Raw genomic sequence first — 27,667 nt, 5'->3', positions numbered from 1 at the left:
ATTTCCATTATAAAAGAACTTCATACTAATACCTCGATCCAAGTTCGTCTCACCATGGAAGGCCTGCTTTCTAAATTAATTCTTACTGGCCGAGGGCTTAAGCAAGGATGTATTTTGGCATCTTTTTTATTCAACTTGTTTATTCTTGATCTTGGTGAATCATTTGTAAACATAATTAGTGATGCACCAAAATTGGGCCTTCAACGCATAGCTTGGTTGTTATATGCGGACGACTTGGTCCTTTTATCCCAGACCCCCAAAGGGTTACAGAATCTATTGGACAAGCTATATGCATACTCAATAGAAAATAATCTTATAATTAACCTAGAGAAAACACAAGTAGTTGTTTGTCAAAAAGTTAACAACATTTCTTGTGCGAAAAAATATAAATGGCACCTAAATAAGGTCACCCTAATGAATGTTGAAAACTATAAATATCTAGGCTTGACCATCTATAACACACAAAGTGAAAAAGCCTATGTTGTTACCCTCAATTCAAAACTCGACACGTTGAAATCACAGGCTAGTATACTTGTGTATCGTTATGGTAAGTTCTCATACACTCACATTATGACCTTTTATCAAATGAAAGTAGTTCCAATTTTATTATATGGAGTTGATACCAAACTCTCTATCAGAAGCAACATATGGGACTCATGTGAAGCACGGTTTTGGAGATCTGTTTTAAAATTACCGAATTGTGCCCCACTTCCCATGATTCGATTCGAAATGGGTTTGGTATCACTATTTTCACAATTATTATGGAAAATGTGCGCTCTATTTAGGAAATGTTTGTTAGGGTTGGCTAAAAATAACATCTTAAGCACAGTAGCGTTTTATCTTGCAAATTCCCAAGATCTCTTTCCAATTAGATGGCGAACTTGCGTGTTAAACGCCCTAGCAGATGCAAGTATATCGCTCGAGACACTCCTCACAAACCCTGATCGAGCCAAGTTAAAACTGTTCCAATATGACTGGATATGCAATACAGCTAAATGCTGCGCATACAAAGATTTCAATGAACAATGGTTTGGACAAAAGAAGATGCACATTATGGCAGACTATTTAGTTAAATTCCCAGCACCACATACGAGACAACAATATCTGCGATTTAGGTTTAACTTACTGCCGACACGAGAAATAATGGCAAGGAGAGGGCTGATTTCAAAACATTTAAATTACTGTCGTTTTTGTGAAAATTCAGACATTCCTGAAACTTTACTGCACCTGTTAGTGACCTGCCCAGCTTTAACACTAATAAGAAATTCCTATTTTTCTAATTTACTGTGTACATATGTCCCTATGGATGAAAATGAAATTTGGGTCAGATTATTTAGGAGCACAAAATTATCTATTAGAATTGCAATAACACAATTCTTAAATGCTATCTTATCTAATGATGACAATGATATCGAATGAGCTCTTTTTACTCATGTTTCTAATTTGTTATACACATTGTAAAATTCAGATAATCAAATAATTTTCCATTTTTTATGACTAATGACCTATTATGGAATTATTATATGCATATTGTCAATTGTATTTTCATATATTTGAAAGGTTGATTTTATCAGCTATACCAAATAAAAATAAAAAAAAATGGCTTTTAAAGGTTTATGATCCGTTCGCATCACAAACTCTACTCCCCACACAAAATTTCTGAAGCGTTCCACAGCCCAAAAACATGCCAGAGCCTCCTTTTCTAGTACCGAATATCTTAACTCTGCTCCCTTGAGACCCCTCGAGGCATGGGCGATTACCTCTTCAGAACCATCTTCCTGCTTCTGGGATAGCACAGCTCCCAGTCCACTCTCACTAGCATCTACTGTGATAATGGTTAGCTTCCTCGTGTCAAAGCATCCTAATGGACCGGCCATATTTATTTCTCCCTTTATCCTGTTAAACCCCATGTCACACTGGCTATTCCATACAAAATCGGCGCCCTTCTTAAGAATCTTTCTCATCCCCTGTACTTTGTCAGCATAGTTTATCACAAATTTGTGGTAAAATTCCGTCAGTCCTAGAAAAGAGCGCAGCTCATTCTTGCTTTTCGGTTTCTCAGTACTCTTAATAGTATTTACCATGTCTTCCTTGGGCTTAACTCCATCCCCTGACACTTCATGCCCTAGGTAGTCCACTTTCGTCACAGCAAACATACATTTCTCACCTCTCAAAGTAATACCTCTCTCCTCAAATATCCTCAAAACCTTGCGTAGATTCCTGTCATGTTCTTCCATTGTAACACCACTCACCAATACATCATCTTGAAAACAGAACACTCCCTTCATTCCCTTCAACAAACGATCCATGATCTTCTGAAATACTGATGAAGCGGACGCCAGCCCAAACGGCATTCTCCTAAATTGAAAAACACCTTCATGCGTTACAAAAGCTGTAACCTTCCTACACGCCTCCACCAATTCGACCTGATGGTAAGCTGACGTCATATCTAACTTAGAGAAATATCTTCCTCCACCCACTATGGTCAATAGTTCACCCATGTTGGGCAGAGGGTGTCTGTCCACCAATACACACTTATTCAACTCGCGCATATCAACACATAACCTTATGTCTCCTGAACTTTTCTTTACAATCACCACAGGGGATACCCATTCAACCCCTCCAGCTCTCTCAATCACACCTGACTCCAATAGCTTCTGCAATTCCTTTTTCACATTCTCCCTCAAAGCAAGAGGCACTGGCCTGAGTTTCGCCACGATGGGTATACTGTTCTTTTTCAATGTTATCAGGTGCTGAAACCCTCTCACCTTTCCCAACTTCTCATTGAATACTTTCCCAAACTCCGACATGTACCTATCGTGACTCGCGGACACTTTGGAAATTTGCAGCACTTGCTCTGGGTGATTGGGATCGAGTTTGATCCCTAAATTCTTTTGTTCTCTCCACCCTAACAAGGATTGCCCCTTCTTAGTAACATACACTTTGCCATCACAACTGCGTCCCTTGAATTCAAATCTACTCCATACATAACCCAATAGATCAATACGATCTTGGTTGTACCCTCCTGGATTTATGTCGGGCTCTGATAACTCAGATACTACCCCTTTCATTTCACACTCAAAGGCAACCCTGGATATTAAAGTTATTTTCGACCCTGAGTCAGCCATCATTGATACCTTACGCCCATTCACCATTACCACAGCATAGGGCCGTTCACAATCATCAAGGTCCCCACCATTTGTAACAACATTAACAGTATTCACGATAACATTTTGTAATGGCACCACAACTTCGTCTTCTGATGACCTCCCATCTTCTTCCTCATTTACATACAGGACCCTCCGTTGGCCTAACTGTCCAAATTGGTAGTTCTTGCAGCACAATGCTAAATGTCCTCTCCTTTTGCACTTACTTTTGTCACGTTGGGGAGGTGCAGTACACGCAGGCCTCCGCACGGTGGCCACTCGGCGCTACAGAAGAGCGGAGCGGCCAACACGCAGGCCTCCGTACGGTGGCCGCTCGACGCTACAGGAGAGCGGAGCGGCCCTCCCAGGACTGCTCCTCCGATGCCGGGCAAACTTCTTCTTCACGGCAGCCCCTACCCGGGCGGAGACGCTCGCAGAGCCAGCTGATCTCCACAGCTTCCCGCATCAGCCAGTCACAGAGTATCGAGCGGGCAGCCAACGGACGACACAGGCCAGTCCTCTTCGCGACGGCCGTGTGGACCGCGTTCCACTCCAGAGGCCGCACACGGGAGGCAAGGATGGGTTGGCCTTACAGCGCTACGCCGGCATACACAGGGTGGACTTGGAGAGCAAGGCAGACGGCGGAACCAGTTCACAGGACCTCGCTCAACGCAGGGCTCGTCGGAGCGGCGTATCTCGGCTGGGGTCTTCTCTTCACCTGCGTTCCATGGCATCTCATCCCATCCTCGTCGCCATTGTTATGAAGATGCGGCAGGTAAGTTAGAAATATGGATTTATTTAGGTTAATAAATAAGAAGAGAAAACCCCACATCTCATGGGCTCCCTTCCCTTCAGCTCACTCCTCCAACTGACAATCCTAGAACCAAAACAAGAAACATGCACCAACATTCCATGACATCATAGTGTATGGCCTCTTCACACTAGAGGCTTCTTGCAATACTCATATGGGAAGAGTTCCTCCCCTAAGGAGAAGCAACACAACAATATGTCCCCACCCTAAGGAGTAGTATATGTAAAGTTTTGAGACTTATGGTTACTAAGAAAATGAAGACATCCACAGTAAAGATGGTATGGGAACCATACAAGTTTGTCAAGGAATAGTCAGGGGTTGACAGTAGATGGAAGCTTGTTAGCTCTGCTTAGGGTGGTCGGTGCAATCCTACTCGACCTCCCCACCTGCAGATATTTCCACAGTGGACCCTTAAGTCCACTGTGGCTGAGTTGGGCTTAGCACGCCCAGGAAAGAGACACACATTTTGAGTTATACATTTGTCTTTCTCACGCATGCTAATTGCATCAAATCCATCATTTTGCACAGGAAAAGAGGAGCCAAAAGTCCTTCCAGTATCAGACTCAGTTGGTGCTTTCTCAGATTTGATCATTGGATATTGCTATTCTCGTTCCTTTCATTAAGATAGTGGACCAAATTGTTTGTTAGGTGGATTAGCATGCACAAGTGGCCAGAGTTTTTATAACCTGGGCTAGCACATCTTTTGTTTAATATCTATGTTCCAGTAGTTTAACAAGGCTTTGGTCAGGCCAGTTTGACTCAATTACTAAATAATGGAAATCTGCCAGATAGATTATCAGACTCTGGGTGCCAGGTTTTAGGTGGAACAGTTCATTGTATCCTGATCATGGTTCAATATCTTGTGCACTTTGTCCAGGAAATCCTAAAGTATACAAGTACTCATTCTGAGGCCACAAAAAGTGTAGAGAGTGATTCTGCATTGCCCTGCAGGTCTGTTAGGGCAAAGCCTCATTTTCGAGGGTTATCCGGGAATGCGAGTGAGCAGCATAACAAATGCAGCTGGCACTTCATGTCATAAATAGAGAGAATTTCTAATCAACTCCATAGGGTTGGTCCAGTGGAGCCAAGGGGCTCTTGGGTGGTGAATGTTTAAGTATTATTAGTGCAGGCGCTTGGGACACACAGGAGGCCACTGCGGGGAATATTGTTTGCACTGGACTAGTCCAGAAAAGGGGCTGGACAGAGTCACTGGAATCCGAAGGTATCAAACTTTTACCAGATCCCAAAGGAAACTGAGAATCTTGCAAGGGCCGATGTGTCCAGTAGGACCTGTAATCCAGCAACAGATTCAAGTGATCATTAATAACGCCCACTCTATTAGCTAAATTAAAGGATGCCCTTTGAGTATCCCGCAATTCTTGCTGAATGGTTTGATTTCCACTGCATATTGTAGGGGTGGACCTTTGATCACCTTAACCCAAGACAGGCCCACCACTTAAGAAGCAAGTACATGGTTGTACATAAAGCAAGTTTATTGTACAAAAGCCCCAGGGAGTAATTAGATGGTGTTGCAGGACCAAACTATCCCAAGTCTCAACAATACAACATCAGTTGGCATTTTATATACGTTTTGCAACAATTTAAAACACTCTTAGATATATTTATTACTCTCCATCCCCAAAATATGATTGGACAAAAGCTCTTCAAAGAAATCCCATCTTTTCCCAATTCTTCCATTTTCATTGGACAGGCTTATCTTCATTATTATCTTCAGATCATATTCAAAACACACCTCTTCTTGGGATGCCTTGTGGTAGGTCCTGATGTCAGTACATGGTTAAACATTGATATTGAAAACATAATTCATTGCTAGCAATAACTGACCTAAGACCTTTAACTTTAAGTATGATTGCACATGGTTCTACTGACATATTTTGGCATATTTTGGCAAATAGAGACAGGTCTACTTAAACAAGATTTGTGTTTGAACCACAGATAGCCATCTCCATTCCACAGACTCCTGTCACCTTAAACTAATTTATGCAGCCACATTCACCCTCTGATGACCTGGAAAAATACTTAACCGTCGGACCCGGCCTCAGGCCTTAGGTTTACTACCACCAACCAAATGACTAATCCCGGCTAAAGATTTTAATACAAAGGGCTAGATAACATTGGTTCCCTTGCAAGGACTGTGAACCTTGCCCTATTCGTATGACCTTATTACTAAGTAACTAATTATCTTTCCGGTCAAGAATGCCCCTGCCATTTTAGAATACATGTGTAAAAAATCACCCCCTGTATGAGTTTGTGTTCGTGTTGCATTTGCAGTTTTAATATTGCATCTTCCTACATGATTCATATCTACTTTACGACAATATCCCAGTTTTGCTGTCACCCCACTCCTGCCACCAGCATGGTGTGTGCAACATGAATCCCGTCCTTGACCAACCCAACATATGATGCAAGTTAATCATGGTCATCAGCCATATGGTACGGTTAGGTCCAAGGTGGCCTCTAAGGGATTCATGTTTCAGTTACTGTTTGAGTTTGTGGTCTTTGCAAATGGTCACATAGAAAATATTACCTGTAACACTTAAAAGAGTGGCATTTATGACTGCATTCCTTGCCTGGCCTACACTGAGGCACTCTACCTTATTACAGGGATTCTGTCCCAGCGGGGAAAAAGGGACTGGGAAGGGGTCAGCTTGGAAAGGGATATTGCAGGTACAGCCAAGCAGTGTTTTTTGCACAGCTGAAAGCTCTATGATGAATGATTTGATAGTGGTCTGTGGTCCTGGAAGAGATTTCCTTTAGTTCAGAATGTTACTTTTTGAAGCGTCCATTGCATGATACATATAAAACGATTCAGCATTTGTAAATTATACCTGTGGAACGGCGCTCACGGTTTGCATTGCCTAACAGAGGCTAGTCTGGAAGGCGATAAGGTACAATACCTGCTTGGATAATTCCATTAGTCCAGAGTAATCCTCTCAGCATAGGTTTGATATTTAGCTCATTGCTGATTTTATGAAAGATTTATGTGGGGTACCCTTCTCCAGTGAATTCATGCATCCGTGTCACTTTAATAGAATCTAAGTAAGATCGATGTAAAACAAGCCTACCACAAGACATTATTTAAACAGGTAAAATGAATTGTCAGATAAACAATGTATGATTATGAATTACTTTCCCCTGTGTGCATTCTTTGTTCCATCAAAAAGTCACTGAAATAAACACACTCTTCACAAGGATATACCAAACACAATTCCCAACTGTTACTGATAGTTTTTACATTTGTGCTCCTTTTCCTATATTTCTCTTCAATGTAACTGTTCGAAAGATGTTGGTATGATTTACAAAGGACGAGCTCTGCCCATTTCACACTTAAAAATATTGTTGAGCAATTTGTTTAACTCAACACCAGTTTCTTGCACATTTTTCCTCTACAACTCTATAATTGCTTGATTTGTCAATTATCACAAAAAAGGCTTTACATTGCATATGGCACAATATGCGCAGTACTGTACCTCGATTTGCATGTTTTGTTTTGGGCAAGAATAGTTGAAAGGGCATTAGAAGGGAAGTAAAGGTCTAAGCCTCTCAATAGAAGTGATAGAAAGGCAGATGTTCTGTGTCTTAGAGCTGTTGCACTGCTCATAAGGATATACGTGAAAATGTCGAAAGGGAAAAGTCAGCGGGAGGAAAAACCGATGGTTTTTTAACTGCTTTTCCCTTTTGACATTTTCACGTTTCTCCTATTACCCCCTCACTCCTCCACCCCGCTTACCTTGCTGGCTCCCCTGCCTCCCTGCAACGCTAGTTCCTTCCTGTTACGCGCACAGGAACCGGCGCTGCAGGGTCCTTTTATTCTTTCTCGTTATTGTTTAGAGAGCGGCGGACACCCCTGCAACACCCACTCCCCTTGTTCACTAAAATGCTGCCATACGGTGCAAATGTTCGGAATTCTCGGCTCTACGTAATTTTTGTACAGTCGAAATTCGAACAATTCTACCATACATTTGTCTTTCCGACATTTTCTAAGGATTCTGCTCAGAAACATTTACTTGTAATATGTCTTGTGGCCCATTAGCTAGACACACATTAATTTTAATGAGACCATGCAGTCAGATAAGGGAAGATGAATCCCAGTCACAGCGCTTTCTTCCACAGCGTGAACTTGCATGGTCTGCATGGAAACACGAAAGGGCCATTGGCAAGTGCAGCCCAGGTGCTCTTCTGGCATAGGCCATCAATGCCTAGACTGCATTAGTGTTGAGATGTTTGGGACTTGACCAAATCACTGATGTGCGTGTGTGTTTGTGTGGGCCCACAAATCCAATAATGCCACCTTCATATAATGTTTATTTTTCAAATAAATTGTATTGGTTTTACATGAAGAAGAACCATGGTAAGTAAAATAATGGATCAATTAAGAGAGCATTGAGGGAGAACAGCGGCAAGCCAGCCAACACATACACAAAAATAAAAAGTGAGGGGAAGGTGAGGGAGGAACAGCATACTTAGCATATAAAGTACCCCAAATATGGTCATACCTGACTTGCTGCTGATTAAAGATAAAACATAAAGCTACAAAAACGGAATTCAAAAAATCACAAAAGGCAGTACGTGTTGGGGGAAAGCCAGGGTAGATAAGCACCTTGATTACAATGCTCTAGATGTTAGGCAGTGTACAGAATTGATGAGCTGAACAGAAATACTTTCCAATGTGAACAATTCATAAAAAGATTTTCTCAGCCTGTTTCCCCTTTTACTTGCCCGCTTTGTCCCCCTGTTGTAGAATTCTGCACTTGCTCTTTCATATTAAAATAATAGGTCAAACAATGATTTCATCACTGTACTAGATTGTCATTGGTTCTGTAGGGAATAGAGATAATGAACCCTAAACATAGCTTATCTGAGGTTAAGATAGAGGGATTGAGTCTACTGCAATCAATGCTGAGACTACTCTGTCGCATGTTTAAAAATTGGTGACAAGGCAGGCGCTCTGTTGCCAGTCAGGTTTTCCTGCATTAGGAGGAGAAGTCAATGCAGGAAAACTTGACTGGCAACAGAGTGCGTGGCCTGTCACTATTTCTTAAAATTATGTTCCAGGGGTCCCGGGCTCCAAAGGCTGCAGCACCAGGGCGACCATGCCTTACAATGGAGAGCCACAATCATGGCTTTCCCCCTCCACCTATCGGGGGTAAAATCTGTGCCATGGAGGGAGTTGTTTCCAGTCACCTGCAAGAGAAATTAAATGCGAAAAATACAAGTACCAGAATCCTTAGAGACACTAAAGTCAATTAACTTGCTACACCTGAAAAGGAAATAAAGACACGCCTGAAAAAGAAAAGAAACACAGCCTCTCTGAAGATTGATGGAGTCATGAAAACGTGCGTTTGGAGGAGAAGTCAATGCAGGAAAACTTGACTGGCAACAGAGTGCGTGGCCTTTCACTATTTCTTAACTACTCTGTTGCATGGTTTGTGATTGGTTATGTCATTGGATGAATTTGTGTAGCCCTCGTACCACAGAGCAGCCACATCAGTGCGCTTGGGGTGGGAGTGGTTTAGGGCAAAGTCTAGGGACACAATCGTCACAGGAGGGTTTGCGAGGTGCGCTCTTGGCGTCGTGTCATTGTGTCATGCTTTGACTGTGATAGAACAGGCCAAGTGTCATCTAAAAAGCAGAATACGTGGCAGTGTTAATTTCTTTAACAAGGAAAGTAGCACTTGTTTAAAAGACGTTTTCGGTAAACCCTATTATTTTGAAATAGTTCAACGTAGCCTGATTTGGTTAATGACATGGCAAGTGTGCTTGATATAATCAAAGAGTTTATCTCACTTCTTGGGTATTCGAAAGTGTGTGCCACATTGTAACATATTACAGCATTGGACATCACAAACGCCTATGGCAAGGTGTCATGGGATGCAAGAGAAAGTCACCCATAAATGAGGCTGCTTAACCTTGTCCCATTGCCACGGTAACCTCCATATGAGGAAGTCAATCATTAATTTGCACGGAATTGCTTATTCTGAGCAGAGAGAATGCTCTCTGACATAAAAAGCATTCAATAGAAATAAAGGCTGAAGCTTTGATCCTGAGGCAACCAACCCTTAAGAAAGATAGCCCTGTCTAGACCCCGGGTGGGAGAAGAGAAGTGATGAACTGACTGCAAGAAAGAGAGAAATCGGTATCCAGACATTGTTTCGAATGCAGAGTTTTGAATACCAAAGTCTCAGAAAAAATGCATCGAAAAAATACATTTTCTTTAGGTAAAGTTTTTTTTTTTACTATAGTACTTTTTAAGTGGTAAAAAAACGGGTTGGGGGGACCCCCCATTAAAAAAAAAAGCATTTTTTCGATTCAATTTTTTTGAAACTATGGCATTCAAAACTTTCACTAGGAACCAAGAAATCAGCAAGTGTGAGATAAAGAAACATAGAGACGCTGAGGAGGTTAGAAACGAAACAGGAGAAGAGAGGTCAAACGAAATAAGAGTAGTTGAGAGGAAGAGTGAGGTAAAGATGATGGAATTAAAGAAAATCAAGAAAGAAGAAGTGAATGGGGGACGAAGGAAGGTGATGAAAAGGAAAAAGAAAAATAATCCAATGAGATAAAATGCAGGCTGATGGTAAAAACAAAGGACGAGATGATAATGAAAATACAAGCAGAAAGAGAAAGAAATCAATGAGATAAAAAGAAAGAGAAGGTGACGAAAAGACCAAATGAAGGAGAGGGATAACAAGAGAGAAAGAACAAATAAATACAAAAAAATAGAAAGTGGAAAAAGAGCAGGAAAAGGGGACCAGAAAATAGCAGACTCTAGATAAAGATGCTGTTGGGGGAACAAAGATATACACTACCATATTAACAAGGAGATGGACGCAGGTGATTTGAGACAGAACAAGAACAATGGGAAGATGGAGGAGAGAGTTGAGGTGGAAACAGAAGAGCATACAAGTAAAGGCGTGAGGCGTAAGCATTAACTCTAGTCAAAAACTGAGAAATAGATGGAAAAGCCAACCTCGGAGGGATGCAGGCACAATGGGCTTTCGGTGTGACAGCTGAAGAGGAGAGATGCAAACTGGCAGCAATATTTACCCATGCATTGATAACAGATATGATCAGCAATGGATAGACCCTGGAATTATACTGGATGAAGTATGTTACAATCCTTTACAGATGACAAGTGATGCCACAGAGAAAATAAGAAAAGTCACCATGCAGGCTTTATTGTACAAAATAGGTTATTTAGTTGTCAAACAATGAGAGCATGCTTCGACGTTGCCCCTATAATTGATACTGCCAAATACTTATTTCCCCATGAAGGAGAAATTGAATTTTGCTGCCTTGCTTAAGGAATGATAACCTTCCCTATGCGGACAGCAACAGGGAAATGGCAAGACGTAGACCTGTGTTGTCCCTGTGGGCCTGGTGAGATTGAAACAGTGGTGAATTTTATTATTTTCTACCCTTTATATAAATTACATTTATATAAATTAGAGCAAAAACATCTGTTGATTCAATAATGGAAAGAGTATGGCCTAAGGCAATGCGGACCTACTCTGTTATATACTTTACTTCTAGCAGGTGCACTTAGTTGCTATTTGGTAGCTGGTTATATATCAAGTGATCCGAGTATTAAATCAAAATATATGAAAAGCTCTTGATGGTCATTACCATGAAAATGTTTAATACATATTATGTATTCCATGAAATGTGTGCATCTGATGATTTGCAAGCTATTATTGTGGAAGAGCTGCTTAATGAAATTGATGGAAATTAAAATATTGTGTGTGGCTTAGATATGCAGTTTATTATTAGATTGGTATGTCCATATGGATGAAATTTTAATTGGATGAAAAATTCTGCATAACGTTTTAAAGTCAATGATGTTGGTGAAAACTCTGAGGTAGGAATGTGAGAGAATATGTGATAAGGAGAGGAGACAGGAAATAGAAGTTAGAGTAGGACAGGGTTGGAGGTGAGAAAGAATGAAACAGTTTAAGGCAGTAGAGGTGGAGGTGGCAGTAAAAGGAAAAGTCGGAGAACATTAGGTGAAATACGGAGAGAGGTGAAGGTGAGAGCAAAGATGGAGGGAGGTCTTGACAGAAGTTGAAGGATAGTGGTCATAGGCAAGGTGTAAATTGAGGTCAGAGGTACATTTATAAAGAGAGAGAGATACTAGGAAAGTAATACACAGCTGCAGCTCACACGGGGTCGCAGGAGTGTATACGCAAAATAAAGGAGAAAAATAAAATTGTCATTGTGCCTTAAGTGAGATTGCAACAAAGCTTGTGCAGAGAAGTGAGGGAGTATAGGTTATTGTACCATGTAAAGGAGAAACATCAGAGGTGTTTGAGTACAGTAAGTGAAAATGAGCAGAGATGCTGGTGGAAAGAGTGTTGACATGTATTTTAGTCTTCCTTGAGATTGAGCGATATCTCAAGCCATGTAGTCATTAGGCACACAGGCATGTACATAGTAAAATGCATTGAAATGTATTCATGCAGTAATGCAGTGAGCAGATATTAACATCCATGAACAGATTTCCCCGATCAGTTTGAAAGTCTGGGCTGTGAGACAGACTAATCTATTGTTTTGGAACAAATAGGTACTACAATAACAATACTTATGCGCTGTACTCCAATGGTCTGGGATGTGTTACAATTGTTCTGTTTGTTTTAGTAAACATTTTTTAATGTTCCCTCTAACAATAACAAAGTTGTAAAAGACTACAATGGACTAATGCTTCTGAGCTAGGCCAGATGCGAGGGAGATTGTTGACAAATTAGGTACTTTAGCTTCAAGCTATATCCTTCAATCGAAGGTATTAGCTTCTGGCTACAGAGATATTGTAGCTTCAAACTACTTCCTTCAAGTGATGGTTTTAGCTTCTGGCTATGGAGAGGAGGAGACGGCTGAGGTAAACAATGCTCCGATGCTATAAGAAGTCCTCTTGCGGGGGCAGTCAGAGAGCTGTTCCTATATCTGGACAAGACAAGACTGAAGGCTGGAGGCAGACCTTGGAGGACCGAGGAGCAGAATGGAACCACTCACTCCATGAAAGACTATGGAGAGGGGAGGAGGGATCCTCCCTCCTTTTTTCTGCTTGGATTTTGAAGCAACTGAAATTGCATTTTTGGATTCTAGAGTTCCTAAAATACTTTTCTTTTTGATTTTTGAGAATAACTACTGTTTTTTACTGAGATGCATCCCTGCCTATGGCAATCTGCTCCCGACCTATGGACATATTTTATTCATAATTGGCTGCTGTTTGCATCATTATCAATTCCAATTGGCACTTAACTCTTTAATGGCATTTTTACCTTTTTAGTTGTTTTTTGTTCAGAGACCCTGGTGATTTTGATAAGTGGTTTTTCCAATTGGATTTGATATTTATTGGATTATTCTTGGATTGTGCAGACCACAAGCCTTCATCCAGGCTCCAGCCATCCAACCTTCAGCTCTCATCTTGTTACACTCTGAGGACAGTAGTGAGCATAAGGGCCTGGTTTACCCATTTGTAATATCACATTGGGAAAGAGAAGAGGTATAATTCATTTCATGAGTAGCATAGCAAGAAAAATGGAGGTAGTCAGTTACTTTTAATATGGCGATTATGCTTCTGAGATGTGTAACAAAGTGGGTATCCGGGACACCCAAGGTAAGTTTGAAGATGGTTTATTGTCCTGGTCCTGTACTCCATCAGTAAGCACAAGGGATGGTAGGGGACACAGATGACGAGTCATCAGAAGGGAGACACCGGGCTGCCCCCACACCCATACACCACAGCTCTCTCTCTCAGTCTAAGCCCAATGGTCCACTCAGAACACTCCAACCATCACATTCCACCAGCTCATGACCTCACAACACTGCTACTCCAAGCCACATTACAACAAGATGGTTGAATGGTCTTGAGTAGACAGTGGAGTAACCTTGCTGAAAATGTGGGGTGGGGGGCATGACATCTACATGAAAGGGGCCCTTGTCAAATGAGTGGGACAGAATGGAGTGCCACAAAGGGAGGGGAGGACAAACACCCTTGTCCCCCCTAAAATTACACTGATGTGAGTAGACATGGAGGCAATGACAATGATAGCTGCATATTCATTTATAACCTTTTGCATATTGAGTGTTATGTGTAGTTGCAATACTAGTGGCAATGTTTCTTTATTACTTATTTCTCATAATAAAAGAAAATAATACTACACATGTTAATGTTAAAGGTATTTGTACCGCGTACCATCCTTAACAGAAGTGGGCCCCAGGTGCTCTAGCGGATCTGAAACAGGAGGGGCGGTGTTAGTATGGTATAGTAGTGGTAGAAGAGTGAGAGCTGTGATGTCCTGTTAGCAGCTCCAGTTCGGTTTTCATTGTGCGTTGAGCTTGAGTGAGGTTATCATTTCGCTGGGAATTGCCATGAGCTATTGATATGGGTAATGTGTTGTTTTTCTGTTAACCTAACCTGCCCTATACTATGGTGGGATTTCCCTACCAAAATAAAACTAAGGAAAGTCAGAGTCAAAGAGTTCAATTTAGGAATCTGTCTGTGTCCAAATCCTATACTTGCCCTCACAACTAATCTATACAATGTGTAGGGATGTCAGCAACCAACAGAAACAGTGTCCAACACAAAGTTCGGAGCTCCGTCCAGCTCGCAGCTTCCCTTCAGCTCCCTTCCCCAAGTATAAAACAGTTCCAACAAAAGTCTCACAATGGTTTTCCTTAAATTCAGGATGATATAGTTTTAACAAATATCGGGGTTTCCTTTTCAAGTTCTGAATAAAACAGTTCCAAACACAAAAGAATCTTGAGACTCCATCCTCAAGTCAATTAAAGGGTTAAGTCTCAGGGTTCCCTTCCCCAAGACTCAGTTGCAAAGTCACAACAGTATTCTCAGTCTTCTTAAAGTTCTGCGCCACACATGCAACCTCTTTGTATAATTGGTCTATGTGCTAATATCTTGGCTTATAGTTAAACCTCAGAGTTGCAGTTCATTCAGCTTTCAAAGTATATTTTTATTATGTACAATTTTCTCCCACTTTATTTAATATGCCTTTCTTTGATTCACTGTTGAAGTTCACCCTAATCTTCAACATATAGTGGGTTCACTTGCAATGTTAAAGTTTCATTTACTTTAAAGTTCAGTGTGTACTGGTTTCACTTAAATTAAACGTTTTGTTCACTTGAAAGTTCAGCATATGTCGATTTTACTTGGATTGATGTTTCATTAATTTCTGAGTTTGGCACATTGTGGTTTTATTTGAATGTAAAGCTCCATTCACTTTGAATCACCACATGTAAGAGTTCTGCTTATTTATTAAGTTTTCATTGAGTTAGGAATTCAACAGCCATGAAGTTGTATTTGTTAAGGTTTTCATTCCGTTAGGCCCGTTGTTTAATATCTTTGTAGGTTTCCTTTAATCAAGCGCCCAGCCCTCTGAGACTTTCATAAATGTGCTTTCTTACACACGCGACCACTCCAATACAAAGTATTCTTCCGAGTTCAATAGTTAACAAGGATTCAAATTGGAGACCTTCGAAAACATATTCCGTCAACCACGCGACCTCTCCAATACAAAGTATTGCTCTATGAAAGTTCAAACACTCTCATAGCAGGTTTTTCCTTTGGTAGAAACTCTCTGGTTGCGTCCACCGGTTTTCCAGCAGCACAGATTGCTCAGCCTTCTGCTCTCCACAGCATGGGTTCCATCTCCGGCTCCCTTCCCAGCATTCGATCGGTTCCACGGAACCCCATCTCCCAAGCCGCACTTCCATGAACCGTAGGCGTGCTTCAGAAACACAATTCCCTGGTGCCTCTCGTGGCCTTGCGGCTACTGCTTCAACGCCTCTGCCTCCTGATTTGAACTCCTTTTATATAACTGCAGCCCCTTGCGAATATCCAATTGGCCCTGCCTGACCATAATCAAAGGGACATGCCTGGCCCTGACAGTTCTTAGCAGGCATCTTTCTTGTCCCAGTACCAGGGTGGTAAATGACCTGGTCTTCATTACTCCCAGTTGCCTCTTCTTCGTCCCATTACTGTCAATGGTCATATATGAGGAAGTCAGGGGAGCTGAATCACAATAAACCATGAAGGCTGGAGAAGGGTGGGGTTGGTCGTTAGTATGGAAAGGGGCATATCATGTCCCTCCCAAGGGCATCCCACTCCCAGTCCCCAAGGACCCTCCACCTAGGTGATCCTCCCTTGCTTGTCCACCTCCAGGGTTAGGATCCGAATTTGATGGCCTTTCCCTGGCCATCTGTGCAGAGGACCCAAGGGGAATAGGAGTGAGAATACTCTCAGGTTTCTCACAGAATGTCCAACGTTCTCACTCAAGCTTTCCCACTACATGGTAGAATGGGTGTTCCACTTTTCAGTTTGTCTCTCTTGGCCTTCAGTATTAGTAGTAGTCCTCATGTCCTTCTGCCCTTGTGTAAACTATTCACAATATTGTCAACCCCTGAGCTTCTTTTATCCGTTTGCACCCTGTTCTCCTTATGGGCCTTTTCAATATGATTCTCTTGGTTTTCACTAATGGTATGCATCCTTTTGTCCTTCAGGATGCCTAGGCCCTGGTATAGGTTATTTATGGGTTCTGTGGCCACTGGGTGTGTTTTATCTGCTGGCGTCTCTTTCTCCTTGTGGGCCTTTTCAATATGGTTCTCTTTACTTACAGTATCGGTATCAGTGTATAGTTCTTGTATCCTTCAGGACACCTTGGCCATTGTATCGGTTATTGACAGGTTCTCTAACCCTTGGATTTCTTTTGTTATTCAGGACCCCTCTGTCCCTGCTCAGGTTGTTCATGGACGCCCTCGCTGGTGAAGGATTCGGGCCTACTTCCCTTTTTCCTGTGTGGCTGTGTACCTTTTCTCTCACAGCGCTTCTACCAGTGAGGGTCAGTGATGCTGCTATCGGTGATGTTCACCTCTGCCGCCACTCTAATGGCCTCCTGTCGCAGCGGCATTCTCAGGGCCTTGTCCATCTTCTTTTCTGCCGTTCTCAGTACAGGGGCTGAAGACCTTTCACCCAAGGCATTCCTGGATTCCGTGGTGTTTCCCGGGCTCCTCACCATGTCCTCTCTCTGGTCCCGCCTCCAGGATGCGCTTGCTCCAGTGGCAGCGGCCAGTCTGCTCATCTCCTCCCCTGGCGGTCAGATTAGCGTCAGGGAATATCCTCCTCCAGCTGAGGATTTCAGTGTTTTTGTAGGAGTCTCTGGTACAAGAGATAACATGCTTCTGATTATAAGATGTTGAGTTTGAGGAGCATTCAGCAGAGGTGTCAGCAAAACACAAAGAGTGTATCACCTTTAAAGTCTTTAAGGAAGATCCCACTCTACCTTGGGAGTTTTCAGCCCTGAGGGGGAGGACCTCCCAGTGAGCTCTCGCTTGCCCAAACAACTAGGTAGGGTCTTGCGGAACAGGCTCACCCCCCTAGCCTCAATGCGGTGGCTCCCTGTTGGGGAAAAGGGACGAAATTCCCAGATTCATCACAGAACCAACAGTTGTCATGGATAGTGTCCACATTTCTAAATTTAAATCAGTTCAAGAATTGGAGAACTATATTACAGCAACATATTTCTCTGATACAAACACTAGTTAATGGTTTCTTTTTTTTATTGAAAATTGGTAGCTTCACAAAAGTTAAATCAAACTAAGGGCCTCATTACACGGATGGCGGTAAGGATTTACCGGTACCGGTAAAATACCGGTACCGGTAAATCCTTACCGCCTTACTACGAGGTCCCTTTGCGGGTTGGGGGATTTAACGCCTGCTTTCTGCAGGCGTTAAAATCCAACCCGCAAAGGGACCTCTGAGATAATTACGGCACCGCAAAATTGCGGTGCCGTAATTAGCGCCTTCCCCATTCCCATAGAGCCCTATGGGGCAGAAATGGGAATGGGGAAGGGCAATGGTTGAAGGGGGATTTACCGCCCCTCCAACCTTGGAATGGGGCGGTAAATCCCCTTTCCACCAAGGCGGTGCCGGTATTTTACCGCCTTGGTGTAATGAGGCCCTAAATCAAGTTGTGTGTCTTCATTTTGATATCATATGATATGATATTTTAATTATAACACGACTACACACAAGTGTTCCAAGAGGCGACGAGGCAGGGGAGGGGAACAAAGGGGGGGGGACAAGACAACGATCTTACTGGACCCAGTGGCACTGAGATTGCACAAGTGCAGGGGAGAGGAAAGGGGAGAAGTGCCAAGGGATGGGGAGGAGGAGCAAGTGCAGGAGATAGGATTGAAACATTGAAGAAAAAACAAGAAGTGCGGCCAGCCGTGGCAGTGCAAGGGGTTAAGTGCAGATAGCAAGTTTTGGAAAGTGCAGGTAGGGAACGTGCAGGTAGGGGGACTGTAGGGTTACAGACACAGCCCCAAGTGCAGCGTTGCCAGGAAGCAGTGCAGGTGTGCAACTGGGAGGGCAGGAACCTGGGCCTGTGGTTCAGAGGGTAGCCAGGAAACCAGTGCAGTACGAAGTATTTCTGCAAAGATATAAAGTAGACTAGCTACCATATTTTAAATGATCACATTAATGAGACAAAGCAGGCAGTTTGCGTTTCCATTGTGTAGCCGAGCTGCCAGTATTAATTTGTAACATTTTGTCTGGCTTCCTCAAGACTGCAATTTAGGGTACCACCTTTAATTTCTTGATTTACTTTTTTTAAGAAAACTAAAATATTCAGGTTAAAACAGCCTGTTTCTTGTGGGGCGGGAATGTTGCATTGTGATAACCATTGCATTAGTGGCATTCCTCTGGAAACTGAACCACTAAAAAGCAAATAGATATGTTCTATTACAGGGGTCAGTAAGAGGAGCATGTGAAATGGAAGCAGGTAGAGGGTCTTAGCAGGGAGCAACAGATGGGGTGAGAAGAAATAAATGAGGGCAAAGGTTGTATGGAGGGGGACTGAGAAGATCAGTAAACTTCGAGACGAATGAGAACAGGATCTAGAGCCTCGAGAAGTGAGATGACTTGGCGAATAGAGAAAGTGGAGGCAGATAACAGATGAGTGAGAGAAGCTCAAAGAGGAGGGTGACAGTAGAAAGGGAGGACAATGTGAGATTCGGGAAAAGGCAAAGGTGAAAAGAGAGTGAGTAGAGAGCGAACCAAAACACAAAAAGGGTGCAAGGAGAGATTGGGGTGAGACGGAGAAGAGCCACTAAACAATATGTTTTAAAACAATAGGACATTGGGTTGGGAGGACGGGCGAGTTTTTAGTGGCTGGCATGACATCCATTTTGCATAGAAGCAGCACTATTGCCTGGCCAACATACGGTGCTGCTGCCCTCTCATTGACACCATATAGGAAGCATTGACAGCCGCGAGAATCGGTTAATTTGTGGTGTATTGGGGGTGAAGTGATGTATGGATCGATTGAAGTAGCTGGTACTCGAAAGACAGGGATGGATTATTTCTGGAAAACCATGCACTCGAGGATTTGTTTGGATTGATTTCCAGTGCACCAAAAGTACTCCCTCGAGAGTCGTGCAAAGCTTCATCACAAACAACATATGCTCCTGTAACCGCACCGAATATAAGTGCTCCTTCATTCACTTTATTTTCGAGCGTCTGCTTGAATCTTTGCTTTTTAATTGGGATGCCTGTTTCATATTCCAGCAGCGTATATGTGCTGTGAGCTGTCTGTGGGTTATAGGTCAAAGGTTCGAATCAAAAGGTTCAAAATACAATAGGGTCGAATCAAAAGGACGGAAAACAAAAGGTTCGAAATGTATTTTTTTTTAAAAAAAATGTTTGGGGGGGTCCCTCCAACCCCCGTTTTTGTGGTAAAAACCACTTTTCTTACCTACACGGAAACCCAAAAAATATATATATAATTAAAACCCCAAACCCCTGTTTTTGTGGTAAAAACCACTTTTTTACCTATACGGAAACCCCCAAAAATATATAATTAAAAAACAAAATTCGAACCTTTTGTTTTTGGTCCTTTTGACTCGACCCTATTGCATTTGAACCTTTTGTATTCAAACCTTTGACCGGACACCCTGTCTGTGCAATCTTAAGGCTAGAGCGCGTGTTGCAATGGGAATCTGGTAGTTTGGGTGGACCTGCAGGCATATCCCAGGAACTGCAAGTGGGTTTTTGGCTTAAAGCGTTTGCATTCTAGCATCCAAAGAGTGCATGCATCTAGAATGGGGAAAGATATTTGCAATTAAGTTTCCATATTTTTTAATTATTTTGTTTTTGTAAACTAAATTTCATGTTAATTGTATTTTTTAAAACATATTTTTACAGGTTCTAAGAAAATGCAAAAAGAACAAGACTTCAAACCTGCTGTAGTATCGCCGAAAAGATTAGTGATGTCAGCAACCAGCCTATACTCACCAGGTAAGGAGCCAGAGCACTCACGCTTCACAAGACTCAGCGGGGAGACATTGTTAATCATTACACGATTTGTGTTCATGTATCATTAATCTGGCAGCGAGCATCATGTCGCATGTCTGATTAGTACAATTAATGAGTATTTTCTACGAAGTAAATGATTTGTTTTAAATGCAAGGACAGGCCGCTTGCAAAACAGAAGTGTGGAGTCTTGACAGTGGCAGTAGGAAAGGGACTCCGTTATTACACACACACACACACACACACACACACACACACACACACACACACACACACACACACACACACACACACACACACACACACACACACACACACACACACACACACACACACACACACACACACACACACACACACACACACACACACACACACACACACACACACACACACACACACACACACACACACACACACACACACACACACACACACACACACACACACACACACACACACACACACACCCCCCCCCCCCCCCCCCCCCCCCCCCCCCCCCCCCCCCCCCAAAATGCACACCATTAGCACCCATGGTTACCAAAGCAGTAACACAAGATGTTAAAAAGAACGGGGCACGTGCAGCTTCCCGTTTATTGAATGAAAATACTGTGAAAAGATGGCTGCCATGGTTGAGAAAGGCGAGGATCCCTACAGAGCCCCTCTTCCCGTTCCATGGGGGCCAAATGGAGGAAGGAGCGAAGCTGCAAGTGCCACCACAGCAAACTGGTAAGTGGGGATTGTGAGCTGCGGGGCAAAATGACTGCAGCAGCAGCATTGGGCCAAGTTGGCGGGCTGGGGAGCCAGCGATCAGGCAGCTTGGAACGCGGGCTAGATCGGGAGTATCAGCCTGCGTTTCTAGCCTCATGATTGGCCGTCTCCCACCCATAGGGTGCTATTAGAAATTTGAGCTGTGACTGGAGATGCTGCAGCACGGTACATCTTTCTTGTGAATCAATTCATATAGTGAAAGACACGTTTTTGGTGATTATCACCTGCTCATTAGTGTCTACTGTTTCAACATGACCATCGGAACTGAATGTGAAAGACCTTGGGGGTCATTACAAGAAGCCGGTCAGGGACAAATGCCTGTAAATCGGCCGGTAATACCGGATCCAGCATTTTTCCTGGAGCGGCATACTCTGAGTTTGACGGTAGGGGCAGTCCTGACCTGCTGGGAGTTCAGGCCCCTACCGGCAAGGAATTGCCCCTATCACCGGCACTGTTACTACCGGTGCCGGTGATAGGGGCAAACCCATTCAATGGGAACTTAGCGCTATTGCCGGCACCTGCAATATCCCGGTAACACTGCGATATCGGGTGCTGGTAACGGTAAAACGAGTCTGCTGGTAACCCACCGGTAGCACTGGCGGGTTACCGGCAGACACTTAATGAGGGCTCTTGTGTCCTACTAGCAACACTTATTCAATGCACAGAGATTGGTAGCTCCATCTTGATCATAGTATAAACCAGGGTTGTCCAACTCCATGCCTCGAGGGCCGGAATCCTTACAATTTTTCAGGATATCCCTCTCCCTCCTTAATATTCAAGTGAAGAAAATTGCATACATTTAGAATAATGGTATGTAAATGTATCTACTGAATATATTAATATATTAATGAGGGGTATCCAGAAAATCTGACATGTTTCCAGCATTCGCTGCAGGGAGTTGGACTGGTATAAACCCAACTATCCATCCATTCCCATAGCTTCAATGATTGAACTAAAGGTGAAATGACATGATGTCCTGAAATGTAAACAGGATTAAAAGGCATTCCTCTACAGTAATGTCTCCTGGCTAGCTTGACATTGTACCATTCATAACATAACATTTGTGCAGTTTTTAGAACACATGTTCTGATTTTCCTTTAGGAATATTGCCAAAGTGTACTTCTATGAAAGACAGATTTGCACCCTAAAAGGATTGCAAAGCAGTGCGTGCTTGCTTTCTGTCCTGCCGTGTTGCTTCACAGGCATGATGCTGTTAAACGTAGAGACATATACCCGTGTGTAGCATACGTGTCCTTATTTTCTATGTGTGCCAAATTTAGTAAAATATGTATGTATGTTTCCTTTTTTCTTTTTTTTTTAAAGTGCAAATCATACAATTAGAACTCTAAGCCAAAAAAGGGGGAACATTCTCGTAGTCCTATACACTCATACAGCATTTCATTGAAGCACCCCTCCCCCTGTGTCCTTCAACTCCCATCAGGAGTAAGCATAACTCCCAGCCCAGCATTCCTGGCCATCCACAAGTGCTCACAGCCCTATCACCTACCACCCATCCTTCTTGCCCCATCAAATGGTGATAGTTCCCCATCCCCCCCACACCTTGTCCTACTTAATTGAGCACCAGCAGTTTTTATAGATCCCCTTTTGCCATGCCATCAACCTGCCCCGGCCTTCTCTCCAGGTTGGCACTCTTGGCAGTGCTTGTGTGCACTCCCTGGTGACGTCCCTTTTGGAAAAGTCAAAGGCTGTATTTAAGAATGATTTCAGACATTTATAGATACGGTATATGTTATGCAATTATGCACAACACAGAACCATTTTTTCACACTTTTGATTCTATTTTCTAACACAAGGAAACACAATGGGGGTCATTACGACCAGGGAGCAAAGGGATACCGGGCACCGGTAATGACACCGGTGCCGGTAATCCCTTTGCGCCCTATTCCGAGGTCCCTTTGCGGGTCCCTCCCTTAAAGCCTGGTTTTTACCAGGCGTTATGGACGGGACACGCAAAGGGATACCGGGGTCAATAACGGTACCGCAATTTGCAGTACCGTTATTGACCCCTTCCAACTTCCCATTGAGCCCTATGGGGGCTCAAATGGGAATGGGGAATGGCTTTTCAAAAGGTCGGAATAGACCGGTAGGTCCCCATACCACCAAGTCGGTGGCGGTACCGGTATTGGTGCTAGTCATGACGGTAATAGCGCGATGACTAGCACCAACCTCGGAATGAGGGCCAATGTATAGCATATTGTAAAATGTTATATAAAAAGATTGCTATGCAACTTGTCATGAATTTCTAGGGTAGAGTGCGCTCCTTTCTTCATTCATTCGTTAGTAGCTTCCTTTCCTTTCTTCCCCTTTCTCACTTGTTGCTTTCTTTTCTTTCTTTCCATCCCTTCTTTTCCTTTCTTCCTCCCCCTTGCTTCCTTACCCCTTAATCCCAATCTCTTCCTTACATATTTCCATCCGCCCTCCTTTCCTTCATGTGTTTCCTCTTTCCTTTCTTTCCTTCTTTCCCTTCCTCCATCCCCTCCCTTCATGCCTTCCTTCCTCCTTGCCATATCTTTTTCATTCCCTTCCTTTCCTTCCTTCCCCTTCCCCTTCTCTTTTCTTTGTTCTTTCCTTTCCTCCCTTGTCCTGTCTTACCTTGCTTCCTTTTTTGTTCTTCCTTTCTTTTCTGTCTTCCTTTCTTTGTGTCCTTGGCTTCCTTCTCTGCCTTGCCCATCCCTTCCTTATTCTGTTGTTATGTCTTTCTTACCCTTCCTCATTTCCTCCATTTCCTTTTTTCTGTCCCTTTGTTTCTTATCTTTCTCTCTTCCCCTTAATTCCCTTCCTTCTCTCCTTCCTTATACGTTTACCCCTGTTAGTCTGCTTAGAGCCTGTGGAATAAACAACTTGCTCAAAGGAGATCAGCTTGTAGGTTGTTTGTGTTACCGCCCTTTGTTTTCCAAAGTTGTACATAAACCTTAGAAAAGGTAATTCACTGTAGATGTGGGCATAGAGTGACAGTATTTTGTTGTTTTGTCAAAGATGTTCCTTGATATTGTAATCGAACGAGTTTGGCTACAAGTCTAATTTGATCCTCTAGTTCACTTCTCCATTAACCATGACACTAATCTCTGAGGTATCGAGTGTGAGTATGTGTACAGCTCTCAAAAGGAGCACTGGGACGCTGTCCAAGTTGTCAGTAGCTCGCATGAACTCTGTCTCCTCGAATATCCATGGGTGTAACAACCAAGCAAAAAGAGTGAGATTGCTTTCTTATGCAAAGTGCCAAACTCTGATTTGGCTGTGTTTACCAGAACATTATCAGAGAGTTACTTGGTAGACAAGGAAGTGGAGAGACTCCAGAGAAACTGTGTTGGTCCAAATGTTCACCACTGCTTTAATTAAAAAAGGGCTGAGAATATTGTTTTATAAAAAAGTGATCAGTACCTTTGTGGAAATGGGAGCCAGGCCAAAATGGGGGAGGCTGTGAGGGAGACCCCAGACAGGGCCACCGTTTTGGACCAGGGAGTCAACAGACCTGGTGGGGGTGTGTTGTGTATGCAGAGGTCTGCCACCCCCCCGACCGCTCCCCCCTGTCCCCATGGCCCCCATCTGGCAATAACAGGCAGGCTGCACTGAAAAGTGGGAACACAATGAAGGCACAAAAGTCTTTGTAGAAAACAGGAACCGATTTATTACAGGAAGAGGAGTAAACTCATTGTCAGCAGGATATTGACACACTGGACTAGCTAGGCACATCCACTGGCATAGAACCCGGGGCCTGGAGAGTACCCTTGGATGCGGAGGGGGGTGGGGGGGAACTCCAAGGGAGAAAGGGAAGGGTTGAGTGGGAGTTGGAGGAGGGTGCTGGTAGAGCTGGTGAGGGGGAAAGAGAGAGAGGCAGGCGCAGAGAGGCACAGAGAGATACATAGGGAGAAAGACACAGAGACACAGAGAGAAGGAGAGAGAGGGGCAGAGGGATACAGACAGAGGGGACAGAGGAGCAGAGAGGGACAGAGAGGCACAGAGATGTAGGCAGCAGGGGCAGGGGGGACAGGTTGCGAGGCTAGGAGAAAGAAGCAGGGGGAGGTAGAGAGGCCAGGAGACCCACTGGTTGAAAAATAGAGCAGGTTGGGGAGGAAGGGAACCAGGGGAGAAAGATGAGGCCAGACAGGGGGGAGGGTACCTGCTACAAGAGCAAGGACCTCTGGAGCCTCTGCTTCCGAGCCTACACGGTCAGCACACCACACCGCCAGCAGCTAAAAAGAAGAAGAGCTCTGTTCTCCCTCCACATGTCTTATATAAGGCTGTCGCTCCCACCCAGGAACACATGTGGTTGCCGGGGATAGGTTTGTGTGTTCTCCAGGGGACGGGTGACCAGGCAACTGGTTTGTTTGGTTGTTGCCAGGACAGGTTTTGTTTGGTTTCTATGGGAGATGGGGGATGCAGGGCTGGACACACATTGTCAGGTACTCTGTATGGTTCCCAGGTCAGGGGAGTTGAAAAGATAGAGTGCAGGACAGTTGGAGCCCTAGGGGAGGTTAATTGTTGGATGTCGGACAAGTGGCTTTCCAGAGCCCACCCACCCCATGATGGACACAAGTGGAACTTATTTTGCAGGGCTCAGGGTAGGACAAGTGAGTAAAAAGGTCAGGCCAGATTATTAGCTTTGGAATTCTGGTGGCTGGGTGGGGAACAGGTTTAAGGGGGTGCTCCATGGTCCCTTTCCCTCATCAAGGTAAAAGGCGAGCTGCTGCTTTCAGCATCAGCTGAAATTTAAAAATGTCAGTCCTTGGGAGTTTCACATAAACCGTGTTGCAGTAATCCAGCCTAGAGGACAAAAGAATTGACTAAACCAATGCAACATGGTGTGGGAAGGGAAACCGAGAATCTGCCTTCATAGTTCTAAATTGAAAATGCAGCGCCTAGTTAGTGCCTTTATTTGAGTGTCTGGCTTTAAATTGCCATGTCTAATCACTTCCAGTTTCCAGATCTCACTTACCGTGGGGACAGGCAATCATGTAGCAGAGGGAGCCAAAAGTCGAAGTTCCAGATCTGTTTGTGTTTGCAGCAGATCGTAATCGCTGTCTGAGTGGGATGCTATCCATTCAGTCACTCACCTTCAATATACACTCTCTAAAGTGGGCCATCACTAGTGCAGAGTACCTTCCAGTATCATTGGCAGGTGTAAAATTGGACTTAGTGAATTTGTAGCAGAATGGCAAAGGAGCAGTGATACAAATGAAAATGTTGCAGCTATGGAGAAGAACCTTGTGGCACCCGCAGGTAAGTCTATGAAGGAGTGAGACATGTGAAACAAGACTAACATTTTGACTCAGATTGGGCAATAAAGGACCAAGCAAGTCAAGCACTTTATCTTTAATCCCTAGTCCATGCAGGCAGTCCAGTAGAATCTCATGAGCCACAGTGCCCAAGGCCACTGATAAATCTTCCAGAATCAGGTCACCAGCATTGTATACATCCATAGGTTTGCATATGTCATCTGCCTTAGGAATCACTTGGTTCAGTGCTGGAGCCTGGCACAGAACGGCCTGATGAATATCATAGAGGTTGTTAGTCTCCACAATATCTCAGAGTTGTTGTAAAATTAGTGATTTGACTTTACTTATCAGTATATCCATGTGTGACTGCATGAGACAGTTAAAGGTCTTGAGTGCTGGTTTGGAGGGAGATGTAGGACGTTCACTCTCTGCATCTGCAGCGTTCCCTATGATGTTTTAATTCTAAAGACAATTTAATGAGGCTATCCTTAATCGCAAAGTATATCATTCCATACACTTAAATCAAATATTAAATTCTATTAAAATAAGTATACAAATAAATTTCAAATCACATACAGTCTGACAAATCCAAATTAAACAATGAATTAATTACTAGTACATTCTAAATTCTATACCTGCCAGACCCAATGATTTGGCACTTTTTCAATCTTGACCTCAATTAGTTTCCACAATCTGTGAAGTGCAATAATTAAGGATATTTGCGCACCAGATGGAGCCACTTGGTTTGGCTGTCGTGGAAAATAGGAGCTGTACAAGTTCTGCTCTTCACCAGTTGAATTTGGTGATTCCGAAAGATCTCTTCAGGCCAGCAGAAGCTCCACTTTGGAATTATTACTTTTTCTGAAAAATACAAGCTTGGATGGGAAGATTGGTTTGGAAATGATATTAACAAAGTTTAGCAGGTCAATATTGGAGGGGGTTTTCAATATTTCGCGGAACAAAATCTGAAATGGCCATTGTTTGGATTTGACTTTAAAAAATGTTGGACATTGCGAGTCATCTGCTTGTTTTTCTTAGTGAGTGACTTGGTACCTCTGTGCATAGTGCCTTCACATTAAAGTGGAGATTTGATTTTTATAAAATCTATCTTCTGCAGTAAACACAGATTAGACGTGTGTGCTAATTGCTCTACTAACATCCAGCCCTTTGGAGTGATATTCTAGTGAACAATTCAGGGGTGAACAATGACCTACGCAATACATCCACCTCGCAAAAGGAAACATTAAGGATGCACTATAATACTGAAAACATTCATACATTGTCACCATCTGGTACACACTGGTCCATGGAATTCTTCATCAAGTGCCTCCTTTAGGTCATTTAATAAATTATTTGG

The 27,667-nt window shown here is 43.3% G+C and overlaps 1 protein-coding gene across 1 annotated transcript in view; it reads left to right on the top strand.

Moving 5' to 3' along the window:
- The window catches only part of MTUS2 (microtubule associated scaffold protein 2), a 1,571,269-nt gene that overhangs the window by 1,002,014 nt on the left and 541,588 nt on the right, over positions 1 to 27,667 (top strand). The window contains exon 6 of the mRNA XM_069639493.1: positions 20,195 to 20,287. Within this exon, the coding sequence (XP_069495594.1) occupies positions 20,195 to 20,287 (93 nt within the window). The remainder of the gene's footprint in view (positions 1 to 20,194; positions 20,288 to 27,667) is intronic.

Source organism: Ambystoma mexicanum, chromosome 7q (assembly GCF_040938575.1).
Source record: "Ambystoma mexicanum isolate Mex_15411 chromosome 7q, UKY_AmexF1_1, whole genome shotgun sequence".
NCBI classification, from domain to species: domain Eukaryota; kingdom Metazoa; phylum Chordata; class Amphibia; order Caudata; family Ambystomatidae; genus Ambystoma; species Ambystoma mexicanum.
Note: the sequence above shows the minus strand (reverse complement) of the source record. Positions and strands in the feature narration are given on the sequence as shown.